The sequence below is a fragment of the Esox lucius genome, chromosome 12 (genome assembly GCF_011004845.1).
Source record: "Esox lucius isolate fEsoLuc1 chromosome 12, fEsoLuc1.pri, whole genome shotgun sequence".
Lineage (NCBI taxonomy): Eukaryota > Metazoa > Chordata > Actinopteri > Esociformes > Esocidae > Esox > Esox lucius.
Window position 1 is genome coordinate 15,399,581 of NC_047580.1, and position 15,232 is coordinate 15,414,812.

At 37.9% G+C, this 15,232-nt stretch overlaps 1 protein-coding gene across 2 annotated transcripts in view; it reads left to right on the forward strand.

Moving 5' to 3' along the window:
• The window catches only part of slc38a5b (solute carrier family 38 member 5b), a 34,834-nt gene that overhangs the window by 12,978 nt on the left and 6,624 nt on the right, over positions 1 to 15,232 (forward strand). For both annotated transcript variants that reach the window (XR_828266.4, XM_010875644.3), the window contains exons 2-12: positions 7,724 to 7,862; positions 8,327 to 8,402; positions 8,515 to 8,630; positions 9,311 to 9,384; positions 9,720 to 9,812; positions 10,105 to 10,186; positions 12,191 to 12,273; positions 12,518 to 12,576; positions 14,308 to 14,436; positions 14,740 to 14,819; positions 15,105 to 15,205. Coding sequence is in view for 1 of the 2 variants with exons in the window: in XM_010875644.3 (XP_010873946.2) it covers positions 7,804 to 7,862; positions 8,327 to 8,402; positions 8,515 to 8,630; positions 9,311 to 9,384; positions 9,720 to 9,812; positions 10,105 to 10,186; positions 12,191 to 12,273; positions 12,518 to 12,576; positions 14,308 to 14,436; positions 14,740 to 14,819; positions 15,105 to 15,205 (952 nt within the window). In the remaining variant the exon portion in view is untranslated. The remainder of the gene's footprint in view (positions 1 to 7,723; positions 7,863 to 8,326; positions 8,403 to 8,514; positions 8,631 to 9,310; positions 9,385 to 9,719; positions 9,813 to 10,104; positions 10,187 to 12,190; positions 12,274 to 12,517; positions 12,577 to 14,307; positions 14,437 to 14,739; positions 14,820 to 15,104; positions 15,206 to 15,232) is intronic.

Here is a 15,232-nt window from a genome sequence, read left to right on the forward strand (position 1 = left end):
CATCTTTGGGATGTGGTGGAACAGGAGCTTCGTGCCCTGGATGTGCATCCCACAAATCTCCATCAACTGCAAGATGCTATCCTATCAATATGGGTCAACATTTCTAAAGAATGCTTTCAGCACCTTGTTGAATCAATGCCACGTAGAATTAAGGCAGTTCTGAAGGCGAAAGGGGGTCAAACACAGTATTAGTATGGTGTTCCTAATAATCCTTTAGGTGAGTGTATATCTAGGTCTACTACATGTACAGGTGGCCCCAGTGGGAATTTAACTAACAACCACAGGGATTGTTTGCAATTTGTACCTGATTGCCCAGTGCAAGCAAACGTCTTCAACATTGTCCCAACTTGCTTCCCCCTGCTCTTGAAGTGAGCCGCTGTCATCCGAAGCTACAAAATGAAAGGCATATGGTAATTCTGAACCTACAGAACCTACAAAGCGATGACTTTCTCCTATTGATAATCATTGAAGTAAAAATTTGTTTGGAATTACTGCATACATTTAATGAATTGGACTTAAATGTAACACTTAGTTTAGCGCAAGGTATTACATACCTCCAGCATTTTCACCCATATGCTGCCAGGGCAAATTTGCTGCTGGGGGTGAAAAGCTTAGTACTAGACGAGCTGGGGGAACAAACATAACAGCTTTAATTTCACTGCAGAGATTGCAAATTCAGTAATTAAACAATAATTGAACTGTGCAAAGCTAATGGAATGTAAAACACACCTCGACACCTTTCATCCAGAAAGTAAAGTGCCCTAATAAAAAACAGATTATGGATAAAAGGATTCCTCATCTTAAATAGAAGCAATAGTTTCCAAGACAAAAATCATCACAAATAACATCACTTACATGTACTCAAACTCTTGGCTCTGTGAAGTGGAGTCTGGATTACTGGAGAGAAACCTGGTTCTAAGAAAGAGGGAACAGAAATGTGAAAATCTAACAAAGGGTATAGTTGAGTGGCAGGATCACAAATTAAGCATCTGGAATCGATGCAACTTCTGGAGCATGGGGCAGCACTGAAACCTCGTTACCGGGAACAATCTTTTCAAATCTCAAAAGAGGTTGTCGAATAGACAGCACTGCTGGTGTATCTGGAAGACTAGACTCCACTTCATCAAAAGAGGCCTGGGGTCTGTACTTGGAATTTGAGATTCTCTTTCGCTTTCCCTTCTTGTCATCGTCCGTCGTTTCAACGCTGGAACCTGTTTGGAAGCACACCAAATATCTCATCACCTATTGCCAAGATTCTAGATCAGGGAATAATGAATGAAAGAGTCAGTTATGCACCATAAACAGAAAGCCATTTCATGTTGATGTTCATTAACATGAGGATTTCCTTGGTCAAATTCAGGAATAACAGCAAGTAGAGCATTGTTTGCAGCTGCCCTGTTTGTCCCTCTCAACTCCTTTCAATATTATTTTCCTTTTGGCCCAGTAACTAGACATTGTGACTAACAATGCATTTACCTTTAAAGCCAAAACGATTGTCCAACAGTAGGTCTCTTGGGTGAAGATAACCAGTTATGCTCTGGTCAAGGTAGCTGCAAGAAAACGTGAACAAAACCGCATTGTTAACCTTAGAAATATACAGTAGCTATGCTGTGTGGGGGGGAACATTATCAGCCAAATGTGGAACAGTGAAATTGTTAAAAATAAAATGTATTACTTGAGTGTAGTGATTCAAGTGAACGCAGAATTGTCCTCAAACATAAAAAGTAAAGCAGTTCAGAGAATTAGAAATCACAATCGCCTTAAATCCAGTACAGCAGCAACACAGCACAAAACGTGCTAGCCACAGCGTGTACTGTAACAAAGGCAAAACAGCATGTGCTAGCCACTCTAGCTACTGGACTAGCAGCATACTTGTTCAGGCAAACAAAATAATTTAAACAACCTATATACATCGTTATTTTTGTAAGAAAACACAAAAGTTAAACTTAGTCTTTCTAGATGTAAAGCTTTGGCTACCTACTGTTGCTAGTTACATTTCTACATGTACTAGCAACTAACTAACCAACTACTGAAAATACTAATTTCCTATTAATTACATGCTAGCTAACATTTGTATCATACTAATAATCATCAGGAACACATTTGCAAAACTGTGCGTGTTTTACAGATTCATGTTTGTTTGGGTTTGAAGTGAACGTATTGCAACGTATTCTGTTCAGAGGAAGGGAGATCCGGTTATTAAATGTTTCTTTTTTTAATTATGATACATTTTTGAATGACTTTATTTCCGAGATGAATAGGCTAATGACTAAATCTGTTTTTGAAATGATTCTGAATGATTCAGAGAAATCTCGCTAAGAAACAGAATATACTGTATGAAGAAGTTAATTTACAATAAACTATAGTTGACAAAATATATTGGCTATATAATACAGCCGTTTTTGTGACATTAGTTGGTCTGGATGGATGAAGACAGAGTGGACTCTAATTTCTTTATTAAAATGTTTGATATTTGATAGATTTTTGATAGACACCCATTATGCCTCAAAAAATACATGATGAAAATATGTTTTGGGGAGTATGCCGATACCCCCTAAAACGAGGCTTACCCCCCATCCATGAATTTCTAGTGAGGTCCATGACCAATACAAGCATTAGAGGTGGTGTATTCGTTGATTCTATGTCGACTTTTACTGAACTTTGGCCTTTAGTTTCCACGGTTTACCATGGTATTTATTTGTATTTGCTAATACAGGCATCAAACAATATAAAATAGACAAATACAGTATAAATACAGTACTTGAAGAATATTCCAGTTTGTGTGCCATGCAAGAAGGAAGTAATTGCAATCAAGACTCAAAAGTTATGTCAAAGGTCTGGGTCAATATGAAAAATATAATAATGACATAGTAAGACAACAGATAAGCATATTTCTGGTGCTCTGCCAATAATTCATTTGGTTGGACAACAAAACAATATTCAAAGCCATTTTATGAGCAGTTTTTTTGCCTTATTCAAGCCCTTCCAGGACTGTGGTATTGCAGAATGTTCAACGATTCATTATTTTCTGCAATGGCTTCCGTGCTTGACTAATAAACACACTATTTCTTATTGACACAAGCAGAGACTTGTCAAAGCGGACAAACATGTTTAAACAAAGGTACATTTATCCAGAAAGTATTCACAGTCTTGATAGCGTTTGAAAGCAAACAACAATACTCCACAATGCGGGAAAGCAAACACAAAACTACACTGCTCAAAACAATGAAGGGAACACGTAATCATCACAGTATAACTCCAAGTCAATTAAACTGGAGGGATGCCAACCTGTCCAGTTAGGAACCATAAGCCAATGTGAATCTACGTCACCTGTATTGGTGCAAATTAAAGTGACAACAGGTGCACTGGAGAGGCAACAGCAAGACAACCCCCAAAAGGGAATAGTTTTGCAGGTGGTGGCCAAAGACAATTGCTCTCTCCTTATCCTTCCTGACTGATTCTTCTCTAGTTTTGCAATTTGCTAGTGTTCTTGTCACTACTGGTAGCATGAGGCAGTACTTGCAGCCTGTTCAGGTGTCACAGGCAGTCCAGCTCCTCCAGGAAGGCACATCCATATGTACCATTACAAAAAGGTATGCTGTCTCTCCCAGTACAGTCTGAAGAGCATGGTGGAGATACCAGGAGATGGGCCGTTGCAAGAGGAGAGCTGAATAGGGCCATGGAAGTACATCAACCCAGCTAAGGACCGGTATGTGCTGCTTTGTGCGAGGAGGAGCAGGAGGAGCACTGCCAGAGCCCTACAAAATGACCTCCAGCGGGCTGTCAGAAACAGACTTCATGAGGGTGGCATGAGGGCCCGACGTCCTCTAGTGGGACCTATTCTCACAGCCCAGCACCATGCAGCTGGATTGGCATTCTCCAGAGAACACCAGAATTGGCAGGTCCGCCATTGGCGCCCTGTTCTCTTCACTGATGAAAGCAGGTTCACACTGAGCACATATGACAGACAGAAAGAGTCTGGAGACGCCGTGGTGAATGTTATGCTACCTGCAACATCATCCAGCATGACACTGGCAGTGGTTCAGTGTGATGTTCTGGGAAGTTATATCCTTGGAGGGTCACACAGACCTCCACGTGCTAACCAATGGGACCCTGATTGCTGTTAGGTACCTTACGCTGGTGCAGTGGGTCCTGGGTTCTTCCTGGTGCAGGAATATGCCCGGCCTCATGTGGCCAGAGTATATAGGCAGTTCCTGGATGACAAAGGCATTGAAACCATTGACTGGCCCTCACGTTTCCCAGACCTGATTCCAATTTAGAACCTCTGGGACGTAATGTATAGGTGCAACCGATGCTGCCAAGTAGCGCCACAGACTGTCCAGGTCTGGGAGGAGATCCCCCAGGACACCATCTGCCGTCTCATCTGGAGCATTCCCAGATGTTGTCAGGAGTGCATACAGGCATGTGGCAGCTATACACACTACTGAGTCACAATGAGTTGCTGTGATGAAATTCACGCAAGTTGGAACCGCCTGTGATTTCAATTGTTCTCTTGGTGTGAGCCCTCAATAGGTTGGTGATTTTGGTTTCCATTGACCGTTGTTACGTTATTCTGTTCTTAACGAATAACAACATTTACAGTAAAGATTTTGATATTTTATATATTTAATTCATCGAGACCCTACTGTATGCGTGATTTTAGTGTTCCCTTAATATTTTTGAGTGTTGTAATATAACTAGACACAATGAGAAAAAGATGACAAAGGCTGTGTTCAAGAACAAAGGGAGAAAAAAAGACAGAACAGGGCAAAGCCCCAAAACAAAAAAAACAGAACCTCACAATATTATTACATATAAAATATTTAATATACCTATTGTATGGCTGTTAATGACTGTTGGAATCAGGAAGTGAGACAAGTGCTATAAATAATTTCTAATCACAGTACATTTTCCCCTTGCCACTGCATTTTTGTGACAAACTGATCAAAATCATTGCAAATTGAAGGACCTTACACAAGGTACTGAATAAAGGGTCTGAATATATACATGACAAATTTCAGTTAGCTATTTTAAGTGAATTGGTAAACCTTTTAAATGACTTGTTTTTGTCAGTATTCATTAACATTCTTTAAGCATGTTTTATCAACTAGAATTAAATATATATGTATTATTGTGGATTGATACATATCATGTATTTCCATAAAACATTGATAAATATTTAAAACATTCCATAAAAATTAAATGGCAACCATTGATACAACTAGAGACACAGCCACATATTTGTTATTTTATAGTTTGGCCATTATAGTTTCTTTGGACAATTATAGAGCTTACGTGAGACAAGCTTTTGACAGAAAACAAACTACAGTACCAAATGTCTCTAGAGCCAAAACTAAAATTATTATTTTATGCCTGCTTTTTTTCTTGTGTACTTTTTGATTCATTACAATATTTAAATGAACTCCCTATTTGAATGGGAAAAGCACAGCACTAGAATTGTATTGAATACATTTGACTGACCCCACTTGAAACTATATATATTTTTTAAATGAAAAGCATTAATTTGCATGTATAAACATGGGTTTGAAACAGAACCACAGGACAGGCTAACTATATCCCGTTTGAAAAGCACAAGGTTTTTCAAATGATCTAATAGAGAGTTGAATCATATCAAACTTGCATTTGAAATGATAAGTTACAAGGCTGAGATCTCCAGCAACTGGTGTAGATTTGCAGCTGGTAAAAACCTGGACTTATTCCAAACTGCAGCTTTGGAGCCAGAAAGCCACGTATCCATCCCAGGGGTTAGGAACAATTCGGGTTTGCAAATAAATGTGAATTCCAACATCCCACATCACGTCTGCTATAAAACACATCTCTCTAGAGGGTCATTAGGTTCAGTATGTGCAGTACAGTTTCTAAAAGTTACACAAGGCAGTCATGTTTTCTATGGAATAGGTGAAATAGGAAATCACTTTTAAAAGCATTAACTATGGTGTATGACTCTGGTGTTTTATGCAAAATATGGGCTACATCCATTACCTTGTATACTTCTTGTCCATGTATCAAGGCATTATGTATGCAGTTTTACAATTACACTATTTGTTTAGCAAATTGCAGTGTTAATTGTTTGCCAGTTTCATCTGTACTGACATCAGATCACAGCCTGCATATGAGTTGCAAAGGGCTAGTATATTACCATTGAATAACACTGACAACACCAAAACTGTATCCTTCTATATAGTAACTTGCAGTAAAGATGCTCAAGAGCTAAATGCATAACCACTAATACCAGGGATTTCTTGAAATCTGAAAAATTATGGCACACAATCTTGAGAAATATAAATAGGTTGTGTCTGCAAACACAGCCTTTGACCGTGCTAGCCACTCCGAACACTACTTTCTCATAGTTAAGGCTCTGGAACAAATCTGACAAAGAATCTAATTCAATTATGTTGGTCACATGCTTGGCAAACAACAAAGTAATGAGATGCTGAATTCCTTTTCCAGAACTGAAGATGAGTACATCTTTTTTTAAAGAAACAAAGGCACAAGGGCTTTCTTACAGTGAAATAAAATAACTCGACAATTTACAAAGAGTACCAGTACCAAGTTGATGCTGCTGGGATAAAAGGTAATTTAGGTGTACTGTATGTACATACATAACACAGCGCAGTGCATACGTATTTGGGCAGTGACACAGGTTTTGTTGTATGGTCTCTGAACTCCAGCACAATTAATTTGAAATGAAATAGTTACTATGTGTCAGCTTAATCTGAGCTTATTTACAACCATAAACGATGAATTGTGTAGCCCTTTTCATCCCACCATTTTAGAGGAAAATAGTAATTTGACCAATCCTTTGCATTTGATAACTGCTTAAATTTTATGGACCATAGACATCACCAGACATAGGGTATCTTCCCTTGTAATGCTCTGCCATGCCTGTACTGCAGCCATCTTCAGTTCTGATCGGTTTGACAGTTGAAAATAGTTTTTTCTTCACAACTGAAAGCATTCTTCAGTCATCTACAGAGGTCTTCCATGCTCCACCAGGTTGTTTCCTATTGCTGAGCTTTTTAACATAGTAACAGACGCTTAATTTTTACCACATGTGACTATGTAGGAATAGGTCTGTAATTCCTGCACCGTTCATGATTTATAGATAGAAATACCCTCAAATAAAAGTTCACAGTCTGCATTCAAACCTCTTAGTCGTTGTTTGATTTTAAATCCAATGTGCCAAAATTACAGAACTTGTGTCACTGTCCAAATACTTATTGACTGCACTGTATATATACTTAGGGGGTAGCAAGGACACGTAAACAGTAGAAGGAGCAACATAAAGTATGTGTGAAGTGTGTGTGATTTGATCTCACCTCTTTACAGTGGGGACTTATATGGGAAGAATCTCTCACAGAAAAAATCATTTTGGAATGATTACTGTTGGAATAATTATACATTTGTCAGGAATTTCATTGCTGGCAGTGTAACCTGAGCTGTCAATTGGTCGAGGGAAACGATACGTGCTCAGAGAGACTGGTGCTATGGATTCCTCTGGTGGGAAGCAGACATGTGGTAACATAGTGAGAGCAGATACCTTTGCAAGTCCCAGATACCCTAGAGTCTAGACTACACTTTGCAATGTGCACATTTCCTGGAACGTTTTCTGTGTCTATTTTTTTGCTTGAACAATTTGAATGACATCCCAACGATATCTTGGTCATATAACTAAAGTCAATCTTCATCCCTTTTTTTCCAGATTGGAACTGTAACTGTGCTTGTGAATTATTCAATGTGTTTCTCCAGTCAGTGAAGGACCTGTAAACACATTTTGCCAATATGGAACTTCAAAAGCTGTCAAATGGTCTCCACCATGGCTTTGTCCCTTTGGATGATGGGTATGTGTTCCTGTTGAGTGAACATATTTCTACAAGACATGCATGCTAATGATGTTACCACAGTTGTACATGATAGTATTTACATTCCAAAAATGGCAACCAAGAATCTACACATTCCAAGGACACAGAATTTGTGCTGAGAAGCAAGACCATTTGCACCCTATATTCTTCATTGTTTGTTTATATGAATTGTCCACATACCAGTTTGACAAGGTCTTGTGGTGTCAATTGTGGGCCACTAACAACCATGTTTATTTTGCTATAGTTTGTTTTGCTATTTTGAGCAGATTAAACAAGTTAAATAAAATCCTCTGTCATTTTGGTTTTGCAGAAAATGTGTCTGTGTTGAAAATCTGGAAAAATACTTTTTGGTAAACTATAATTTTAAGTGACATTTTAAATGTTTAATGTTTTTTGTTTAACCTAACTGCTTTCCATTTCCTTGGTTTCTGTTCACATAATAGCATCCCAGAGGCAGAAGAGGAAGAAGAAATGTTACCACATAAGTGTGATGGGACGAAGAAGCCCCAGTTCACTGATGTGAGTATACGAAGAACGTATGCTAACAGCTTTGCAGGAAATAGATGTCTCTAGATATCATTATGAGGAGATACAAAAAACTGAAAAGCATTTATCTTTGTGTTCTTGGCAGTTTGAGGGAAAAACATCTTTTGGAATGTCTGTCTTTAACCTCAGCAACGCCATCATGGGGAGTGGAATTCTGGGATTGTCATATGCTATGTCAAATACAGGCATCATTCTCTTTATGTGAGTATCTGCACACTCATGCGCCGTGCCCCTGACAACACTCAAATATGTACACACAGACACCCTCATCAAGTTAAATGTTAACTTGTCAGGACCAAAATCTTGTTATGTTATTTAAACTGCCACTGATCTTCCCAAAATGGTTTGATATGCACTGTCACTGCACAACAAAAAGTGCAACTAAAACAGCCTATTGTTTGTCATACACAGTCTCTGTATGGTTAGAAGAACAGTGAAGAGAAGTGCGTGTTGGTGCGTCCTTATGTAATTTCAATGATGAGATTCGAGACATGAGACATGTGATTCAAATTTCAGGAGTCAAATATAGCTCAGAGGTATCTGATGAAACTTTGCTTGGTTGTGACTACACAACCGCTACGGTGCCTCCGCATGCTTTTCACTTCGGGTCGCTCATGGTCACATTAAGGCCAGTCAGGACTCAAAAATGTCTAATTAAAGAAATGTCTATGAGTGAATCATTTGAGCTTTGTCCCATCAAGTTGCTATCACAGAGGGTTGTTTTTGTTTTGGTAGTGTTTACTTCGTAGTTAACGGTTTGAATAGTCAGTTTAGGTGGGCTGTCCATGGGATATATTATTTTGACACTAGCTAAAACCACATGAAATCAATGAATAATTGCCTTGCCAAAATGTCAAATGTCAGTTGTTTCTACTTCGCAGAGTCCTGTTGACATGTATCGCCTGTCTGTCCAGCTACTCAGTTCACCTTCTGCTTAAAAGTGCAGGAGTTGTGGGTGAGTATGTGTCACTAAAGACCATCTCTAAGAATCAAAGAACATTTTCAAGGTTATCATAACAAGATGAAAGAAATTAACTGACTATTCTGTCAACAAACTTTCCTTCAGAAAAGACTGACACACAAAGAAAAACCTGTAGTAGGGAACCATCATATGGACCAAGCTGTCTGTAAATTAGTTGGGTTTGATCTGCTGTCAGGGTTAAATAAACTCAAATATATGGACCCAGTTTGAAGTTGCTTTAAATATGTTCCTTCTAAAACATAGCATATACATAACTTATGTCCCATTTCTACAGTTTTGCCTAAATTATGTTTCATTTGTCTGTTCAGGTATTCGTGCATATGAACAGCTGGGCTTTCGGGCTTTTGGACACCCAGGGAAAATTGCAGCCGGTGTCATTATAACCTTTCACAACATTGGTGGTAAGGACCTGCAGTAGGCAGAATTGCATAATTTTGATTGAATAAGGCTTCTTTTGATAGTCATTTACTGTAATATATCTGTATAAAGTACTTTAACATGTAGCATGTGTTTTGAAGAGAACCACATAAGCACAATCACGTGGCATCACTGCAGTCGTTCAAAGTTTTCATCCAATTTTTTCTGTGATTTTACTAAGCATTACAAAACAAACTGAAATACTGGTATAATTTGGCATTGTGAGTCTGTGTTTTCTTAAAAAAGTTAACAATATCAATATTTCATCCCCTCTAGCAATGTCCAGTTATCTCTTCATTGTGAAGTATGAATTGCCTCTGGTCATTCAAGCATTCCTGGGCTTGCAGTCTAACACAGGGTAAGTGGAACAGCATCTTACTACACACCTTTATGTAAAACAAAATACCTTTGGGAACAGCAACAGGTTTGGGAATCATTGCAGATTGTTGTAGTAACTCCCATACAGTACTTTTGGGAACAGAAACAGGTTTGGGAATCATGAGTAATTGTTGTAGTAACTCCCATACAGTACCTTTGGGAAAAGCAATGGGTTTGGGAATCATGGCAGATTGTTGTAGTAACTTACAACAGGGATTTTTTTTGTGAAACATTTTCAGGCATTCAACTGAGGAGGGAACGTCTTCGGTAATACAAACCTCCTTTTTAAATGAAAATCATATTCGCGATAAATTCACGTCAGGTTTTAGGGCACGCCATAGCACTGAATCAGCTCTTCGTAAGGTGTTAAATGATTTATTGTTGTTTAGGGACAATGGAAACTGTGATACTTTAATTATACTTGATCTTAGTGCTGCTTTTGACACGATTGATCATGCCATCTTTCTAGATCGTCTTAAACTAGAAGTTGGCATTCAGGGTACCGCTCTAAAGCTATTTACTTCAAATTTGAGAGACAGGACATTTTCTGTAAATATTGGGAACTTCTCCTCTTCTGCATCAATCACCTATGGGGTACCTCAAGGCTCTGTCCTAGGCCCTATCTTATTCTCGTTATATATGCTTCCCTTGAGCTCCATCTTTCAGAAATATAACATCTCTTATCATTGCTATGCTGATGACACTCAGTTGTACATTCCCCTGAAAACTGATGAAAGGAAATCCCTGAAATAACTCTCTGATTGTCTTAGAGATGTTAAATACTGGCTAGTTAAAAACGTTATTCAGTTAAATAATACAAAAATAGAAGTTATTGTATTTGGCCCCACAGATTCCACCAAGGTTATTGTTAATAACTTAGGGCCCCTATCCAACAAAGTACATTGCTATTCAAAAAATCTCTGGATACTTTTTGATTCAGATCTTAACAAGTAAATGCTGTTGTCAGAGGCAGCTTTTTCCAACTCTGGGCCATAGCCAAATTGAAACCCATTCTTTCCTTTAAGGATTTAGAGACAGTTATTCGTGCGTTCATTTCCTCCCGTCTGGACTGTTGTAACTCTTTGTGTATGGGAATCTGTCAGTCTACCTTGTTCCACCTTCAGCTTGTTCAAATAGCAGCTGCTAGGTTTTTAACTGGCACAAAAAAGAGAGAAAGCATCACTCCTGTACTGACCTCTTTCCACTGTCTACCGGTTAAATATAGGATTGATTTTAAGGTTATTTGTTTTTAGGCCCTACATGGATCAGCACCTCCTACATTTCAGACCTCCTTAGCCAGCACTCTTCCTCAAAGACCCTTAGGTCGTTCAACAAACTGCTTTTGTACATTCCATGGTCTTGTCTGAAGTTTAAAGGAGATTGTGCCTTTTCTGTTGCTGCTCCAAAGTTGTGGAACAGCCTACCTTTATATATTAGGTCCTCTACTAGTAGCAACGTTTTTAAATCCCACCTTAAGACCGTTCTTTTTTCGTTAGCATTTGAGTCTGCAAATGGGTAGGAAGTTCTGTTTATGTTTGTCATGTCCTATAAATATATTTAGTTGGCTATATGTTTTGACTGTACAGCACTTTGATCAACATAAGTTGTTTTTAAATGTGCTTTATAAATACATTAGACTTAACTCTCCATTAACATCACAAAGCTGACATTCTAAAATGTCATGATTATAAACCAAACATTGAAGGAATAATGTTGCACTTGTTTTAGTGAATGTAGTTGGTGCATCCAGAAAACCTGCCATATACACTAATACAAATATGTTTCACTGATTGATCCTCCTTTTGCAGATAACAGATAGTTTCTTGCTGTTAATGCAAACTTTAATTACTTCCAGTCTTTATCACCATCCAAAAATGTATGCTGTATTGTATTAATCTAATAGAATTACAGTCTACCCAGTAGTCTACATTAAATGCCATAATAAACAAAAAAGTTGAAATGTGTTTTGTTTGTTTTGAACTAGAGAGTGGTTCCTGAATGGGAATTACCTTATCCTCGTCGTCAGTGTGTTCATCATCCTCCCTCTTGCCCTGATGAGACAACTGGGTATGTGAATGAGTTTTAACCTTCTCGCATGGTCAGAATTTACCTCACAACCTGCCAGTCATTCAGTCTGCACCTCTTAAATTGATATATTCATGAAACAATGATCTACATATTCATGAAACAAAACATTTGGATGATTTTCTGTTTTAGAACATAGAATTAGGAGCATGTTCTGACGATCAACATTACCAGCTCTGGGATGGTTGATTTTGTTGTAGTAACAATCCATGGTTGCATCTTGCAGGGTATTTGGGTTATACCAGTGGCTTCTCCCTCACCTGCATGGTCTTCTTTCTTGGCTCGGTGAGTGATTTTCTAATCTGATGACAAATGTCTATACAGCAATATACAGTACTACACTAAATTTGATCAACAATCATACCTTTCAATATTATATGCTGAAGCTGCAGATGGATTTGACTGTGGTTATTCTTTGGTTAGGTTATTCTGTGGTTAGGTTATTCTGGGGTGTGTATTTTCAAAAGTGTTCTGATTGCATCATTCAGTTGTACAACATTTTAATGCTAGAATTGGAATTTTGAAAAATGAAAAATGGGATTCTGAATATTGATAAGGATTTGGCCATAGTTGTTCTGATCTTGAGGGACCTTATCCCTCTGGAGAGTGATGAGGAGTTTTTATTTTGACTTGTAGTGACATGTAGACTTTATTATTTCATCACAGTACTTTTATTTTATTTATGTACATTTATACATTTATGATATTGTAGAAGTAGTAGCCCACATTTTCCCTAAGAGATGGAAAATAAGTTTCTTGTTTTATCCATACATGTATTTGTCAACCAGCCTCACCATCTACCATACTAGCTAGGTCTATTCTACCCTTTAGGGCAGAAATCAACAACAGACTGCCGCTGAACAAATGTATATTCACAACACACCTTCCACAACAACAATAACATTTTGCTGAATTAATCCAAGCCCCCTGAAAATATAGCTTTAGCAGGTTTTTTTTTAACAACAAAAATAATCATTTTAGTTTTGAGAAAATGTTGCCTGATGAATTTTCATTGTAAATGCTCTTTTACTCTCTGTGTTAAGTGATCAATTACTATTGATAATGTGCTAGATGTGTTTAAAGCATATCATAGGATATGATATGAAACAATGTGGTTTCTAGTAATGTGCCCTATTATAGGCCATTTATGAGAATATAATTGTATATTGTGCCACTCAACCTAGATTGATATTTATTGGTAGCTCCTGTTTCCTTCCAGTGCCGTATCACAATTTTAGCACGATTGCTACAGCCAGAATTTTTTCTAAACTTTAGTAGCCTTATCAAATCTCAAATACACTACATGTCTGGGTTTCCTGCTGTGGAATTCTCTCCAACACCAGGAAGATACAATTAATATATGGCATCTGCATCCATTACTGGATTCATTGCTGACCAGGCCTTGTAGGTTGATGACATTTTCTAAAAACATGGATGACAAATGTCTGTTTTCTGACGATGTTGACATACAGGCTGAGAAGGGAAACGGGGGTCAACGTTAAAGTAGACCAAATTCAGGGCAATTATTATTTACCTTTTTTCAACAGATCATATATTTTTCACTGTCAAATGTTTCTTACTTAAGCACAATCCTACATTACACTACTGTGCAAACTGTTTTGTTGATACAGCCAGAAGCAAATTATAAAGTGGAAATGTACTTTATAATGTTACTTTAAAATGCCTTCCTGCAAGGAGCCACAATGCTGATAAAACAAATGCTTGTTGAACTTAATTTGTTAGCAAAATCTAAATTATGAATAAGGCTTGGGAATGGAATTTGCCATAATTTCATTTTAGTTTTTAGCTATAGAGGATCAACAAGATCATTACAAAAGAGAACTGGTTCTCAGTTGGTTTGCCTGGAAAAAATAAAGGTGAAATAAACAAAATATGCTAACTTTCTCCTTTTTCTCCTTCCTTTCTTTACCATTCTCACCTGCTTTCCTCCTTAACTCTCTCATTCCCTTTGTCTTTCTCTATTTCTCTCTCCCTTTCTCTGTTTGTCTGTCAAAGGTCATATATAAGAAGTTCAACATCCCCTGCCCCCTGGAGCCATATGGCAGCAATCACACAACAATAATCCCCACCAACAGTGTGGAAGACGAACAATGCCAAGGCAAAATGTTCACCGTCAACCATGAGGTTTACTTTGCACAGTTACACAAATATAATTTCAAATAAATTGTTTGTTCCGCGTCCCTTCTGCTCCTAGGTTCCTACTGTGCCACGACCACATAAGGTTAGGAGCTATTTGCAGTCGTAGTGCAGGTTGTTCAATATGCTAATGTCTAATGATATCATGTTACGCCGGGGCAACTGGTTGGCCATGTGTGTTGAGTCAGAGCAGAACCAGCATGGAACAAATGTCCACAAAGTCTTGTGAGTTTGCCTAAGCACTTCTTGTGCGACATCTCTAATACTAGTTACCCTTCATATTGTTTTCAGACGGTGTACACTATCCCGATTTTGGCGTTTGCCTTTGTTTGTCACCCTGAGGTGCTTCCCATCTACACTGAACTGAAGAAGTATGTATATAAAACAATGGGATTCCCCATAGAATTAAAATAAAATATATTAATAAAAAATATGTAAATACAGTATAATATTTTGAAAACACGTATGAGTAGTGACACTTTATTTTGACAGCATTTTGGATTGAATTAAAGTTATATATACATATATATATATATATATATATATATATATCCCATGGCAATATCAAATATTGAATTATTTATTTAATGATTTACAATTGAGTTTTCAAGTAATCCCTTTACCCTAAACAACCTCTGCTCTCTATTCCACCAAAGCGCCACCAAGAGGCGCATGCAGGGCATTGCTAACGTGTCCATCATGGCCATGTTCGTCATGTACCTCCTCACTGCCACATTTGGTTACCTCACCTTCTACGGTAAGACGATCGCTTCAGCAGGGCTTC